Raw genomic sequence first — 16,490 nt, 5'->3', positions numbered from 1 at the left:
CCAGGACGACAAGAGTGAAGGTGCAGAAAAGTGACTGATACCCTTTCAACTAAGCCTTGCTCCAATGCACCACTGAGCACACACAGACTGGGCTGGGAAAGCAGGGGGTCATGTCAAGACCGGTGACTGTGGCTGGGCCTGGAGTTCCTGGAATTAGCCAAATCTCACTGAGCTTCTTCACGTTGAGGGAGTTGGGCCATCCTGCTTCAAGCCTCAGGGGCAGTCAGGAAGGAAAAGGGAGGGCTGGGCCATTCGCTAGTCCTGAGCCCCACTACTCTCCCAGGCTTCCTTTCACAGCACCCCCATTTTGGTCCCAACATCATGGGGCCTCTAAGAGAGGATTAGGGCTGTAGGCAGATGTGGAGGAGGCCCAGGATTTCCCAGGGACCCTCTCCTGGCTGGCCCCAGGGAGCAATCCCACAAAGTTTAGCACTGACCAAGCCATCAATTAGTTCAGAGAACTGTAAACATTCAGTCAGAAACATCATCTTTGGGGTGCCTGGGTGGCTCAGTATGTTAAGTGTCCAAGTCTTGATTTTGGCTTGGGTCATGATCTTGGGGTCCTGGGATTGAGCCCCAGGTCATTCTCTGCACTTAGCATGGAGTCTGCTTGGGAATCTCTCCCCTGACTTGGGCTCACTCTCTCTCTCTCCCAAATAAATAAATAAAATTTTAAAATAAAAAAAGAATCATCATCTTTACCTGAAATCGTAAAACTCCTAGAAGAAAACAGTAACCTCCTTGACATAGATCTTGGTGATAGTTTTTTGAATCTAACATCATAGCAAAAGAAATAAAAGCAAAAATGAGTAAGTGGGACAACATTATACTAAGCTCTTCTGCACAGCAAAGGAAACCATCAACAAAATGAAAAGGTAACCTACTGAATGGGAGAAAATACTTGCAAATCATATAACTGATAAGGAGTTAATGCCCAAAATATATAAAGAACTCAGACAAATCAGCAGGAAAAGACAAACACAAATCTGATTTTAAAATGGGCAGATATGAATAGACATTTTTCGAAGGAAGACATGCCAATGGCCAAAAGGTACATGAAAAGGTACCCAACATCACTCATCATTAGGGAAATACTAATCAAAACCACAACAAGATATCCCCTCACACCTGTTAAAATGGCTAGAAAGATAAGAAATAACAAATGTTGGTGACGATGCAGAGAGGAGACCCTTGTGCTCTGTTGGTGGGAATGCATACTCGTGGAAAACAGGATGGAGTTTCCTTAAATAATTAAAAATAGAACTACTGTGTGATGCAGTTATTCTACTTTGGGGCATTTATCCAAAGAAAATGAGAACACTAACTTGAAAAGATATGTGCATTCCCGTGTTCGCTGAAGCAGAATTTACGATGGCTAAGACATGGGAATGACCTAAGTGTCCATCAATGGATAAATGGATAAAGAAATTGTGGCGTGTATATATATATATATATATGTATATATATATATATATACACACACACACAATGGAGTATTAGGAAGCCATAAAAAGAATGAAATCTTGTCATTCCCCACACCATGGATGGACCTGGAGGATATTATGTTAAGTGAATTATGTCAGACAGAGAAAGACAATTATCATATGACCTCTCTTATACGTAGAATCTAAAATCCATCTCCCTCAGGCCCCAAAACCCAAGAAAAAAACACACAAAAACCAAGCTTGTAGATACAGAGAACAGACTGGTGGCTGCCAGAATTGGGAAGGGGGGTGCTGGAGAAATGGGTGAAGGCGGGTCAAAAGGTTAAAAAAATATATTATCTTTAAAATGTTCCGTTAAAAACAAACTGTTCAGTCTGGCATGTGGCTGGTCACCTTGGGGAGGGGGATGTACTCTGTAGCTTTTTCCCTTGGCTCTCAGCTTTACCTGACCTGCTGGACCAGCTTTAGGCAAATTATCCTGCACGATGAGTTTGTGACCCAGAATCTCCCCAAGGGTGGGTTAGGCACTGCTGGTGATTGTGAGGTGACGTCAGAGCATTTAAGGCACCACAATAACCCACATCAGAGCGCATGGAAAGCGCTTCCTTTTTCCATTTGATCACCACAAGGAGAAAGTCTAGGTTGGTGCCAGCATGTTTTTTTAATACTTGCCAGCCTCCCTTTTCTGAGCAGAAAGGGAAAAAAAAAAAAAAAGGCTTTCTCTGGCAGGAATTAAATAAATTTGTTTTTATTTTATTTATTATTATTGGTTATAAGTTATGGTTAACCATCTATGGCAAAGAATATTGGGTGTTTTTTTTCCACTTTTTAGTGATATAAATTTTCCTTTCAAAATTTCCTTTGAAATTTAAAAGTAAGCACATTAGCAATAAATCATAGTTGGTCAATGATTTCATAAAAATTGTAACAGCAGATTGCAAATGACCCAGGTTGGGGAAACACTGTTGCCCATGGTGGCAAGGGTACCCAGAGACCACAGTGTGACAAGATGCTCTGGGCAAGAGTCCAAGGGAGATCCGGGGCCCAGTTCTGTTTCTTCGTGTCGGGCTGTGCAGCCTTGGGCAGTCACCACACCTTTCTGATTCTGTTTCCTCAGCTGCAGAGGGCCCTATAAAGGCTTCTTCTGACTTCAGCATTCTAGGATTCAGCCCCCACTGAAGTCACAAACAGCCTCCTTCCCAACTTAGCTCAGCGCTTCTCAACAAACTCCACAAACCCCACCTTCATCCCCTTCACGCCACACCTTTGGGCGGCCTGCCGGGGAGAAGGAGAGAGGACTGGAAGTCTAGAGCCCCAGAGCTGCTTCTCCTCCCAGCTGCGTCTCTAACCCCTCCCCTCCTCCACTCCCCACCTGATTTGATTTTGTTTTTCAGCTGAGCTGGCTCTCCTGGGGCAGGAAGGCCTCCGTAGAGACTTGCCAGGGCCCTGGGGGAGAATGCTGAGCCTCACCCTCTCGAAGGGTGGGGAGAGCTCTTCCACCCACTTGGGAAATGCCGCTGCCTTCGTCTCGCTGAGCTCTGTGACAAAAGGAAAACTCTCAAACCAGAAAAGAGGCATCAGAAGATCTACCCAGGGCTGAGTTTTCGTGGATCCCCCTCAGGTCCCCCTGTTTCCCGGCTTGGGAGCGTCTGCAGCATCCCGGGCGGGCGGGTGAGGAGATCCTCACTCACTCCAGCTCACTGGGCTCTGGACTCCGTTCTGCCAAGTCTGCCTGTGGGGTACCGGGCAAGTCCCTGCACTTTTCTGCAGCTTGATTTCCCTGCACAGAACATCAGAAGAAGGAGAACACCTACCGATCTCACAAAGACGGAGGAATCAAGTGGGGAAGTAAACACAGGAGCACTGGGGGTAAATTCGATTTACCAACTGAAGGGGTTAGTGAGGACAGGGATGCTGGAGATCGGAGTTCTTCCCTGTGGGAGTCGGCTGCAGATGAAGGCGGGAGCCCGGTGGCCTTCTGGCCAGGTGTCACCTGCCCGCTCACCCCAGAACCTGGGTGGGGGGGTCCTGCCCAGACCTCCTGCTCCTTCTGGGACTGGGGCCCCATCTTGCAGGGGCTGGAGGTGGGGAAGGAGACCCCCACCCACTTCCAGCTGAGGGAATGCAGGCCTGCAGGGGTTCAAGCTCACTCTGAATGCTATCCTCTCTGACGCTCTTGCTTCCTCCTTGAGTTGTTGTTAACTATAGTGTCAGGACTTTAAAGACTTGTTGTTGGTTGAGTACATTAGTTCTTGCCAGGACAAAAAAAAAAAAAAACAATCAAGCCACACAAAACACCAGGACCCAAACAAAACTCTGCTAATTTTTTTTTTTTTCTGGAAAAAAATAAAGAAGTTTACAATTATCCTTGGTTCTTCTGATCTTCCCTCTAAAGTCCCAGAGGGTCTCCTTTAAGTGTGAGAGGGTGAGAATAGTGACCAACTCATGCAGCTTTCCTTCTCCGGAGAAGCCATTTCCGTTCTACGGGGCCAGGGGGTCAGGGGCCTCACAGTGCCCACTGCGGCGTCTCACCCCCACCTCAGAGCTCTCCGTGAACCGAATGGAAGTACTTCCGGGGGCTCGCTGACAGACTGAGCTGGAGGAAGATGTAAACCAGGCTCTGCCGTCTCTCCTGAGGAGAGAGGCACCGTCTGAGGAGGGCCAGCGGCTGACCGTGTCCAGGGCTGGCAAAGCCCGATGCTGCCCACCACCTCTTTGGCTGCCCCACTGAGTCCCTGACCCTGACCCTGACCTCTGTCCCTGAGCATTCTGGCCAAATTGTCTGGCCTCCCATCCCCCATGAGGATCCTCACTGCCTTATTCTGGGTCTGGTGCTCCTCAGGGGCACAAGGCAGGGGTGGGCAGCAGCCTTGCTGAGCTTAGGGGGCATGGCAGCTCCTACACCCCCAGGAATCGGTGGCAGGAGGCCAGGGAGGCTTACGAGACCCCTGGAGCTGGCAACATGCATACAGCTGCCCTCCTTGGGGGCGGTCAGTCAGAAAAGAGGGCCCAGACGCTACTGTCAGACCGAGCCCCAGGCCTAGGAGAGTTTGTCCTCCGCCCACATTCTCTCTGTGAGGGGCAGCCCCCTCTCCTTTCACAACCCACTCCAAGCTCAGCTTAGCTCCTCTGGCGCCTGGCCTGGTTTTCTCCACTTGGAGCCCACCCTTGGACACCGCTGGCATGTACTTGCTGGAACCACGGTCCCCTCTCTTTGCAAGCCCATGGTGTGTACATGCGAGGCATTCCTCGATTCCTCTCTCCCAAGGAAGGCCATGGGCTCTGTGACATCAGAGCTGTGAAGAGATGCTGTCTGTTGACGGTCAGCCTGAGGCCCGGCCAGGGAGTCCCCGAATCTTAGCAACAGTCCCCAGGGCAGTGATGTTCTGAGAAGCCCACGGCCAGGATGGGGCTTCTTCCTTCCCTCTGCCCCTCCCCCTCCCTTTAAGTTCCAACTCTAAGGCAGCGGAACTCCTCACATGGAAAGCAGAGCCCTTCTGGTAGACTATAGTTTAGGAAGGAGGGCCCCTCCCTGAGGGACACTCCAGATGTAGGTGTGGGCCACAGGCTTCTTCCATAGGAGTGTCTCTAGCCTCAGCAAGGTGTCTGTGAAAACACACTACAAGCCAAGCTACTGCTTTCCACAGGGAGGGGTGGCCCGGGATCCGGCCCTGCCCGCTCTTGCTCCCGCGCCTTATTCTCTCGGGCACATTCTGTCCCTCAGCAAGTAGGATCATTGTCTCTTCTTGTTGGGTGAGAGCCTGGGGCCCCGTGGGACCCTCCTATCTCCTAGGGCCGAGTGGGAGTGAGTCACGGGCTGGCAGCAGGGACACTGAGTTGGCAAACACATCAATCACTCCCTTTTGGGGCAGGAGCCATGCCCGCTTGGGAGAAGGAGACTGTATCCCCTCTATCTTTCTTCCCCTGGACTTTTCAAGAACAGAGGCCCGGCAGGCACAGCCAAAGGAACCCAGGTGGCTCAGGTGACATTCAGAGCTGAGAAATGGGAGCAGGGGAGGAGGTAGAGACTGAGTTTTACATCAGGGTCCTTATGAGGTAGAGCCATTGTCTGTGTCTGTTTCCTCTCTGTGAAGCTGAAGTAAATGAGGTCCTATCACCTTTCCGTCCTGTTGCAAGGGTTAATTAACTGCTGTTCTCCTGGTGCTTGGAGATGCTCAGATGAAAGCGGGGAGGAAGTGCAGAAGCCAGTATCCTTCCAGGGGCCTGAGGTGGGGGTCTTAGCGGGAGGACCTGCCCCTGCTCTCGGGGAGACCTCCATGTAGGCTTTGGCTATGGAGACCTGTGGCTACTCAGCTCTCCAGTCACATCTGAGAAGCTGGAGCTGAATGCGTCCTTGTCTCGGATCTAATCCCAATGTGCCTTCCTCCCTAGATGGGAAAGCCAGGGTCTGGAGAGGTGAAGACCACCCCAGATCCCTTAGCTGGTCGCAGCCCAGCTGAGATGAGAATCTAGGCCTCCCCTTAAAGTTCGGACATGCCAGAGCCATATCCCCATGCTGCCTTTTGGAACAGGAATTTCTACCCATTTTAGAGATGGGCAAGCTGAGTCTCAGTCAGGTTAAGAACCGGTCCAGACCACATAGCTAGTTAAGGGGCAAAGCCAAGATTTAGATCTGAAGTTCCTAGCCAAAGGGCAAGGCTTATTCCTCTACACCAAGCTTTTTTTTGGGGGGGTGGGGGACAGACCGTGTTAACTGTGGATTGGTGAAGATGGTCTCTTTTTCTACTTCAAGGGCAAGGATCCTGTCATGTTTCTTTCTGGCAGCTCCTCTGTAAGAGTACTTGGCTCAGGGCCCTGCTTTTGTGGACACTCCAACCACATGGCTAACTGGAGAACACTGTGATTGGGTTTCCCATCCCCTATGGAAGCTTCATGCAGTTTCAACCCTCTGTCTGTAAAAGCGGGTCACCCAGGTGGCTTTAGGTATGGGTTGGGCAGGATCACTTCTTCTCAGGGTCAGGGTCTCTAACATGTCCACAAAACGCTGTCATGGGTAGATCATCAAATACTGGCACGTCAGTTAGGCAAGTTCAGTTAAGAATGGTTCAGGAGAAAGATCTGCCAGTGAATCCTGGATTAAAGTAGAGTAATAGGGACCATAAACAGGACAAAAGCAGAATTTTCCCTGGTTATACTCCTGGGGTTTCTCACCCTGAGGAGCATGGGGCTGAATGTAACTGAGCATGGATGAATGGTTCAATATGGCAGCACCCCAGGTGTGCCCTAGTCCAGACCTCCTGGCTGACGATGCCCACATGGGTTCCCTCTCCTAGAAATCAGGTCCTGGGCGGGAGGGGCTAGTTCAGTTCCTAACCGGAGAACATTTTACTTGATGTGACCTCCCAGAAGACCTGAATGCCTGATTTGTAAGTAGGAAAACCTTTTCAAGCTGGAGATGGTAGGAAAGGAGATAATTATCTTAATCCAGAAACATTCCCTGTAAATCAAAATTGTCCACTTGCCTCAGCTAGGACAAAGCCCTGTTGTAGGAACCCACTTTCAGCTTTGGAATGGAAGGGCTATGCCTTCCAGGGCCTCGAGCTCTCTACTCCCCTCAACTTGGTCTCAGCTGACCCAGAGGAAGGTATTCAAGGGATCCATTACAAGATCCCCTAATAGGAGTCAAACAGCTTCTACTTTCTCACCAGTGGCTATGGCCTGAAGTAATTCTGTTTGCGTCTCTGGCCTAGGAGAGGACCACTTAAGGAAGTCCTGTTTTTAATATGGGGGATGTGTGGGAAGATACCCTGACCTAGGGTTGCCAGATTTGGCAAATAAAAATACCAGATCTGAATTTCAGGTAAACAACAAGTAACATTTTAGTGTAAATATGTCCCAAGTATTGTATTTTATTGCATTTTATTTGGCGCCTCTGCCCTGACCCCCATTAGGCCCTAGAGCTGAGTGATTCCAGCTTGAGTTTAGGAAGCTAAAAATGGCTGCTCTCCTGCTTTTGAGTGAGACTGGCTGCTCAGGGAAACAGTAGGCTTGACTGGGGGACAGGAGAGGGAGGAAATGAAGGGATCTAAACTTGTAGGTTTCTTGTAGGTCCCTAAAACGTGGTTGTGGTATTAAAATATTGAGTTGCGAAAACCAAAACCAAACCAAAACAAAAACCTCAGATAAAGAGACTATCGGAAGTCTGGAGTAATGAGAGCAAAACTCCATTAGATTAGGAGTTAGGAAGCCAGGGGTCTAGTCTGCTGTCCTATTAAGTGGCTATGTGACTCTTGCTAATATACCCTCTCCGGACCTGGATATCCTCCGCTGTAAAGTGTCAGCTTCCCTGGGGCCCTAATATTTCACTAGTCTGGTTCTGAGAACCAGAGCACGGCACAGTCTGTTGATCCGAGATACTGAGCAGCGGGGTTAAAAAACTGCCCCATCCTTTGCTCCACCTCCCCTAAATCCTCCCTCTCCCTGAGGTCTGTGCCATCCTGGGGCTCCTGTCACGTCTCTGAAGGAGGAGGAGGTTGGAATGGCTGATAGAGAGTTGACTGGGTCGATGACTTTCTTTGTATCAATCTTCCCCTTTCTTTAAAGTCCTTGATGCTTTTTGTGTATCAGACTAACTTTAAGTTTTATTTTATGATAAGACTCTCTCTGGGGCACCTGGGTGACTCAATGGGTTAAAGCCTCTGCCTTCGGCTCGGGTCATGATCTCAGGGTCCAGGGATCGAGCCCTGCATTGGGCTCTCTGCTCAGCAGGGAGCCTACTTCCTCTCTCTCTGCCTGCCTCTCTGTCTACTTGTGATCTCTGTCAAATAAATAAATAAAATCTTTAAAAAAAAAGACTCTCTCTGTTCAGTTTTCTTAATTTTTGATATAAGTGATCATCAACTATAAAGGTAAAGTTATACATCTATTTAAATTAGAAGACTATTGCTGATATAAAATATAAGATCAAATCATAAGGTAACACCATTACTTTTTAAAGATTTTTAGAACTTTTGTTTGGGAACTGCCCGCAGATCCTTTGCATATTTAAATAACATATATACTTCATGGTGACCGATCTTTGTTATTTGAAGTTCATTTGATATTTGGAACTGGAGCTAAATCTGGGGAGTGAGAGGCTCAAAGTGGCTAATATTGTTTCTGGTGAAACACAGGTCATGCCAGTAAAGAAATGAGGCTGGTTTTCTTATATTATACGGCTCCTAAAATGACACTGATGGTTGTGTTTAAAAATTTTTTTCTTAGAGGGTCTGGAAATATTTTGAGCAACTGCAGAACTGCTGCAGTAGTCCAGGAGAGAAACTCCTGCCTGCATTCGACTTATCCTCCGACCTCCACGCTTCTCCCAACTTGACTACAAGTTCACTGAGGGCAAAGAGCAAGTCTCCTCAGCTGGGCGTCCACAGTGCGCGTCTCGCTCCCTGCCCTACCCCGGAGTTGCTCAATGCAAGTTGGCTGACGGCGTGGACATGAAGTATCTGAGGGAAAACGGTTCTTCAGCAGCTTTCAGCAACTTCTGAAACCTGCTGACGAGGCTTGTGCAGACGAAGCACAGCCTGCTCCTCTCATTCCCTGACTTGTGCCGCCATATTGGTTTCACCAGAAGGGAGGGGGAGGAAATGGTCCTGTGCCAGTTGTACCAGCCATGGGAAAATCCCTCAGATGTAGATTATCTCACCGCCACTGAGCTCTATTACCTTTTGTCCCCCTCTCCTTCTCCCTAAGTCCTGGCCCCACTTGGTTTTGCCCCGTCCTTGGCTGATTATATGCCTGGCTCCAATATCAATTATTCCATTTCCTCCCTACCTCGCCCCCTCCCTCTGCCAAATCCTCGTGTGTGCTCAGCTCTTCACCGTTCCCATAGCCTCTCCTGAGCTGAGAGGAGACAGGACGTGCCTCAGCAGCTACCCTGACATGAGTCATGTCTGAAGTCCCGCCAGCGAAGAAGGAGCAAGGAGGGCTGGGCCTTAGGGCGCGGGAAAGGGAAGGAATTTTCGTGGATTGTCAGAAAACAGGCGCAGGGAGGGGTGGGGGCAGTTTGGGAGCATCAGAGGCTGTTGAGATTATTGAAGACAGAGTTGATTAACTAGAAGAAATGCCAAACGTGGATCATGTGGAGATTTTTTTTCTAGAGAAAGACCTCTGAAGGAATTCCTTTGCAGCTCTTGATTACAAATTTCCACGTATAATGACCTCACACTGCCCATCTGATAACACTTCCCTGTTAACGTAACATCAACCTGTGGGTGAAGTATACACACAGATATCCTCATTCCCATTTTACAGATGAGAAGACTGAGACTCAGAGAAGTTAAGAAGTTTATCTAAAGTCACAGAGCCATGGAGTGGTAGAAACTGGACTAACCCAACTAAGCTTTAGAGGCTCTGATTTGTAACGAAATATATATGTAAAGACCTGTACCATCCAGGATTATTCATTCATACTGCTGGTGCAGTCCAGGGTCTCATATAAGCCTTTCTACTAAGTCATTTTCTCTAAGTCAGATTTGGTCTGGTCATCATTCTTGATGTCAAAGCACTTTATCTACATCTGTGCTTGATCTGTCAGCTTCTGGGCTCAGCCAACTGTCTATATGTTGTAGTGAGGATATCAACTGACATCAAAAATTAGAAAAATGGGAGGGAAATAAATTTGCAGGAAACCTGGTTAACTCTTTCCCTTGGTCCCTAACCTGGAGCATACAAGAAAAACGAATACTCCCCAATTAGCCCCAGCAAGAACTTAGAAAGGAAGGATCAAATTGACAACAAAAAGAACCCTTGACTCCTAAACCACCCACCCTCTCCCTTGCTCAGGACCCCAAAACTCAGGGGTGACACTTGTAAACAATGTGAACTCAAAGCAAATGCCACTGAAGCCTGGAGCCCCAAGAAGACAGTGCCCCAGATTCCTATGGAAAAGCAGCCTTTTGCTCCATCTGCATAACGTCTCACAAAAGAATTCCCAAGAACAATACAGGCTGATGTTGGAATTAGCAAAATAAGTGAAAGTCACAGATTTTGGAGACAGAGAGAAAAAGAAGGTGTCATTTAGCCCAATACCTCTGATATTGAAGAAGAGGAAAACTCCTACAGTGGCTTGTATATTTAAACCAGAACATTTACCATTGACCTTGGTGCAGGGGTAGGGCTAAATAAATATTTGTTCAGTAATGGATGGGTGGGCATAGTAGCTGGAAATCACACAGAAAGAAACTGACAGGGCCAGGATTAAAAGATCTAGAATAACTCTACCTTTGTTAGTTAAAAAAAAAATAATAATAATAACCTTAAGACTGATGATCATCAATTTTTTTTTCATGCACATTATTTCATTTTTCCAACATAGGGCTCAAACTCAGGACCCCGAGATTAAGCATTGCATGTTCTACCAACTGAGCTGGCCAGGTGCCCCTGTCCAACTTACAAACTCAACACTCCACTCCAGCATGTACTACAGGGGACAAGCTCTCTCAGCTCCAGGGGACTTCTAGAGCAGCGTCCTTGGTCATTGGCACATACTGAGCAGAAGGACCCCTCTAGGATTTTCCTCAAGATCTCGAAGTTAATCCATAAATGGAACTTAAGAATTCAAACCCCTCTCAAATCTATATCATAGCAGACATTCTAGAAAATGGACTTAAAACACATGCCCTTTTAAAAATGCTTTTTCTAAAATGTTCCCATTAGAGACATCTAGAAATATCCAATCAGCCCAAACAGCAAACTATACTGAGAGCCATCCACGAAGTAATGGGCAAGCAAACGGACCTGGTAGGGGCTGCTGGGCCTCACCTCAGGGACCAGCACAGCCCCTTCCCACCCCATGTCACTTTTCTCAGCAACCAATACAGGTTTGCTCTGCCACAAACCCTAAACCATCCCCACGAACATTCTGGGTCTTTTTGAATGGAAGTAGCTCCTTACCGGATATCCCCATGAGCCATTCCCCGCCTGGAACTTGGAGTAGTAGCTGCTCCGGCTGGTGGTCCCATAGTTGTTGTAATTGTCGGCCAAGCCATCGTACATGGAACCTTGAGGACAAAGGCAGGGGGTTAGGACAGGGGTGGCCATGCTCTTCACTCGCCTCTCCTCCCCACAGTATCTGGGTCCACCATGCCCCATGGAAGAGACCAGGGCTGAGCTCCTGAAGGAAGAGAATAACGAATACATCATCTGCTTGCTGTCTCTGTCTCTCTACTCTACCTCCTCCACGGTCAGGGCCAAGAAAGGGCCCAGGCCGACTGTTGCAGGGACAGCTCTGCAAATCTTGGCCGAGCCCTTCCTGGGCCGACTGAATGTCTCCTTGCTGCTGGGGGTCGTTGACACCTACAAGCCAGGAGTTGGCCGGGAGGGCCATGGAGCACCGCCATTCGGTTCTGGGGAATCACGAATCCACATTCCACAAGGATAAGCTCCCCACTGGGGTAGGACTGGCAGGATCTCAGCATTCCAGGTCCAGAGCTCTGGGGTCAGAGCCACAGACCAGTGAGAGCTGATGAGAAGCCAATTCAGGGCAAGACTCTGGTTCCAAATCTCAGTCCACCGCTGCTAGTGATGACACGGTCTCTTGTCCCTTCCTTCATCTCCTACATGCTCCAGATGGGGAAGGGGGGTGGCCACCAACCTCAAAGGCCCCAGTGAGGATTAATTAATGTTTTCAGAGTGTTTGGAGACCCACAAATGACAGGCTCAGTAAGAGGACAGAGTGTCATTAGGGTTATTAGCGGCAAAATGGCTTTGAATCATAGAAATCCGAACTGGGTTTTGGGCTCCTGGTGGGGCTGCCTTCCCTTCTCCCCTTCACCAGGTGGGCCCTAAAGGACAGTCCCCCAATTCTGCAAAAGTTGGTCTGTTGGCTGCTTTACTGTCCTTGAAACACAGCTGACTGGGACAGAGCCATGACTTTGCTCACACATGCCCCTGGCCGAGTCTGCCTTCCCTTCTCGGCCACAACATTCAGATCTCACCTATCTTCCAAGGCCAAGCTCGGGATCTCATCCCTTTGGGGAAGCCTCTTCTGTCCAGCCTTGCCCAGGGTGATCTCTTCTACCTCTAAACACGTCCTTCTCTGCTGTCTGGACCCTGAGTCACATCCTGCCTGCTGTCCCACCATTCCCTACACTGGGATCGGCATGAGGGGGAAGCCAGGGCTCTGTGGCCTAGGCATCCAGAGCAAGGCTTGCCCTACACTTTTTTACATGATGAGCTTTCTGGGGAAAAACGGAAAGTGGGATCCAGTGAGAGCCTCCTAAGGGGAATGGGCACTTCTTTTCAGAAGTGGTGGTCAGACTCCAGGGTCAGAAGCCCCGTCTAGTGGGAAGGGTTTGACAGTGATCTTACCTGGCCAAATTAGCTCCTTCCCTTCTGCCACACCCACTCAGATTCCTAAGCCTTTTTAGGGTAATGGGTGGCGGGGGGGGGGGGGGGGGGAGTACTGGGAGAGGGAATACCAGGGGTGGGGAGGGCGGCAGCTTTGGAATGTGCCAGGTGTCTCTGCTCGGTGCCATTTCTTCTGTCTGAAGCCACCTAGAGGACTGCCCCATTGCACACAGGAGGGGTGAGCGGCCCTGATTCCCATCCCCTCCCCTGCCATCATGGAGGATCAACAGGCCATTAGTGTTATCGGCTGTGGCAGAGATAACTTGCCCTGGGAGCGCAGAGCTGTTGACATTGGTCTTGGCTCTGACATTTGGGCAAGTCACTTGTTCTCTCTGGGCCTCAGCTGCTTCTGTAGAAAGAAGGGGTTGGCCTCTCTATGCCCCGAAGGCCCCATACAGCGCCAGCGTTCCATGGCTGTGTGATTACAGGGACCCGTGCGTGCCCCATGGCATCCATAGAAGCTTGCAAGGAGGATGAGGAGACATCAAAGCCTACACCACCACTTCCTTTGCTGCCTGCCTCAGGGTCCTCCCTGAGGTATCCTGCGGGCCCAGGCCTGGCTCCTGAGGGGACTCTCCCTGAGCCTCTGACTTCATCCGAGCTCCCTACTAAGTGCAGGCAGCTGGTTCCTCTTCCTTTCTTGGGAAGCTGCCCGCCCAGGAAAGGCTGCACTTTGTCAGGAGGAGTCTAGAAGCAGTCTCATGGGCTGAGATCCAGACCCAGCTTACTCCAGGGAAGGGGCTATAGGCAGGACCCTAGGCACGCACAGTCGGGCCCTGAGGCAGCTGACAGCTGGTCTTGTCTGACTCCCCTCCATACAGCCTACTTCTATCATCCCTTCCAGGGTTTCACGGGCCAGAGGTCACTTGGCTGTTGGCCCGGGAGCAGGGATGTCTCACCCAAGGACAGCTGCGGGTCAGCCAGCAGCTTTTAGAAGGAAAATCCGGGATGGTGACAGACAAAGAGTTCTATGGAGCCCCAGGGAGGCCTTCTGCTAGGGGAGGCATAACCCAGGAGGCTCAGTGGAAGGCAGGCTCCCATGGGATCTCCACTTCTTCTCAAAAGGGAATCTGTCAGCAGTGACATCACTGACTCTCTTGGTCATCAGATGAAGTACCTCCTCCATGCCCTGTGCCTGCCCGCCTCCCTCGCTCCTCCATGTGGGAGGCAGAGAGTTCTCTGCCATGGAGGCAGGGGTGAATAAGACCTCTGGAATGCTCTATGCTTCCAAAAGCCAGACCTTGTGTCAGAGTGGTGACTTTAGTGATAACAGGTGTGGGCTATGGCATTTACTTCTGGTGGGACCAAGGCCTCCAGGCCCTTCCACGTGGCTTCTGAAGGCAATCCCTAAGATCCATCTGCAACTGGGGGTAAGATCACCACCTTAAGATGCTTTGCTTGGCTTCCTCGTGATAAAGAGGCTGCCATCACACCAGCCAGCACTGCTTCTCTGGCAAAGGTTCTGGTAAGGCCTAAGAGGAGTCCAGAGAAGTGACCTACTTGATTCACACTTTGCATTGTGCCCGATGACCAAAGACATGCAGGTAGGAGGTGAGGTAAGCTCTATTAATAAGAGTGCTGCTCCCCTCTCCTGACCCTAGGGTGTCTGCATGGTACACATTACCCTTGGAAACTCAGGTTCAACAGCAAGAACATGGGGGTTCTCCATGACAGTGATGGTAATAGCTCTGACAGCATTTCCTTCTCTATCAAGTCTGCTGACTTCTTCACAACTCATTTCTAGGTAGCCTTTCCAGATTAACTCCACCTGGTCCCATCACCCCTGGCTGACCGCCTCCTTATAACAGAGGTACTGTCAGGTGTAGTTGGTTCTCCATCTCATGACTGTGACAGTACCCACCATCATGTACTTCGGGCACTCACTGAAGCAGGCATCATGTCTCTCCTTTCCCTGGGATCTTGGGCACAGGGCATGGCTCTGGCTGGGGCCGGGCCAAACCTGGACTAAGTGGGTCCTTTTTGTCAACCAGTTCACACCTCATGGCCGAGGGGCTTCGGTGCCTGATGCCTGGAGGCTCCATGTCCCCCAGATTGTAGCATGGGACTGGGGTCCTTGAAGGCTACTCAATCAGGCCCTTCTCCCACCCAAAGACATCCTGCTGGGTGGGGTAATCCAGGAAGATGGAGGATCTGAGAGGAGCTGAGAAGACGCACATCTACGTCCTTGAGGAGGAGTCTTGGTGTCGGGGGGGGTGGGTAAAGGGAGGTGATCCCAGCACCCAGCTCACCCCACAGAATCACCCCGGACTCTTGTAGCCGAGCGCCCGCATTCCCACTGTTTCCTCCATAAGGGTGCGCACGCCAGAAGCAAAGGGTGGCGGCTTCTCAGCGGAGCTGCCTGCCAGACAAACTTGTGCCTTGACCCTAGGAGGCATCTGCTTACCCTCAGAACCCCAAGGTCAAAGAGCAAAGGTCTCAGAGAACGTATTGCTTTCTCCAGCGTACCATCAGTTCCAGCTGCTCTGTCCACACAGCTTGTCTCATCTGGGTCAGCGTTCCAGGGTGAAAAGCCATCTCAAAAAACCCACCACTCAGATCGTCAGTGTCCCTGGATGCCGCTTGCCTTTGTTGCCTATGACGAGGGTCTGGTTCTCTCTGGTGTCCCAGGGGGCAGTGCAAGCTTTCTTGGCTACCAAAGCTTTACGGAAGGCCACTTCTTTTTTGGGATACACGGGCTTCTCTCTCTGGCGGGGATGGGCCAACCCTTGCAGGAATGACTCATCCTCTTCTACCTTCCAAGCCCTCAAATGGGTCACACCCACCGCACCTGAAACATTCTTTCTCTTCTTCTCAGCCAAACCCTCTCCCTGCATTCAACACCCTGCACCAAAATCAGCTTCTTCTAGAGGTGACCCCACCCAGCTCTGGGCACTCCAAACCCTCTAGCGTAACCAGGTCGGCTTTCTGGCCAGCTGCTCCACTCACTCTGTGCTGGCCTGTGTGTTCCTCAGTGTGGTTTCTGTACACAGGTGTGTGTGTGTGTGTACATGCACATGTGCTTATGGGCCCTTCTCCCAGAAAGCAAGGAGGCTGAGAACTCCCTGGAGCAAGAGATCTTCTGCTTGCCCCCTACTCCTGACCCCAGGACCAGGGTCTGCCTGGACAAGGCACTCGTGACTTCTGCCTGCCTGACCAACAGGCTGCCCACAGGGACAGAGTTCATCTGAAACCGCTTTCCTCCACTTCCTCCTTCCCCTGATCCCTCTCCCTTGCTGGTCAGGTGGCCTTGCCACAGCACAGGCCGCACTGCATGTGAGTCTCTTGTTTGGTCTGTGTCCCATAAGGCCCATGTCCCATAAGCTCTTCTGGCTTCTACGCTGATGTAAAGCCCATCTGCTCCTCGACGCAGAACACTTGGGAAAGGAAGCTCATTATCTTTCAGCGCTGAAAATGCTCTTATTTCACCCCTGGAAATTTCTTCTACTCATGGTGCTCAGTAAGGCTAAACCCATCACCAGAAGAATTTAAATGAGGTACTAGGAAGAGCTGCCTGAAGACATTTCTGGGAGGATATACCTCTGGGAGGTTCAAGATTGGGCACAAAGGGTGCCCGTGGGAATGTTCAGGTGCCCAAGGGAGGGGAATGGCCAGATGTCCTCCCATTTCCTTCTGCTCAGGCCAGCTGGGAGTGTTGTCGACATTCCTGTCTGGAAGCTTCCACGC

The 16,490-nt window shown here is 50.2% G+C and overlaps 1 protein-coding gene across 1 annotated transcript in view; it reads right to left on the bottom strand.

Moving 5' to 3' along the window:
- PKP1 (plakophilin 1) overlaps positions 1-16,490 on the bottom strand; it is a 50,361-nt gene that overhangs the window by 28,236 nt on the left and 5,635 nt on the right. Inside the window, exon 2 of the mRNA XM_059413077.1 lies at positions 11,352-11,458. Coding sequence (XP_059269060.1) covers positions 11,352-11,458 — 107 coding nt within the window. The remainder of the gene's footprint in view (positions 1-11,351; positions 11,459-16,490) is intronic.

Source organism: Mustela nigripes, chromosome 10, assembly GCF_022355385.1.
Source record: "Mustela nigripes isolate SB6536 chromosome 10, MUSNIG.SB6536, whole genome shotgun sequence".
NCBI classification, from domain to species: Eukaryota; Metazoa; Chordata; class Mammalia; order Carnivora; family Mustelidae; genus Mustela; species Mustela nigripes.
The sequence above is the reverse complement of the archived record's forward strand: the minus strand, read 5'-3'. Positions and strand labels throughout refer to the sequence as shown.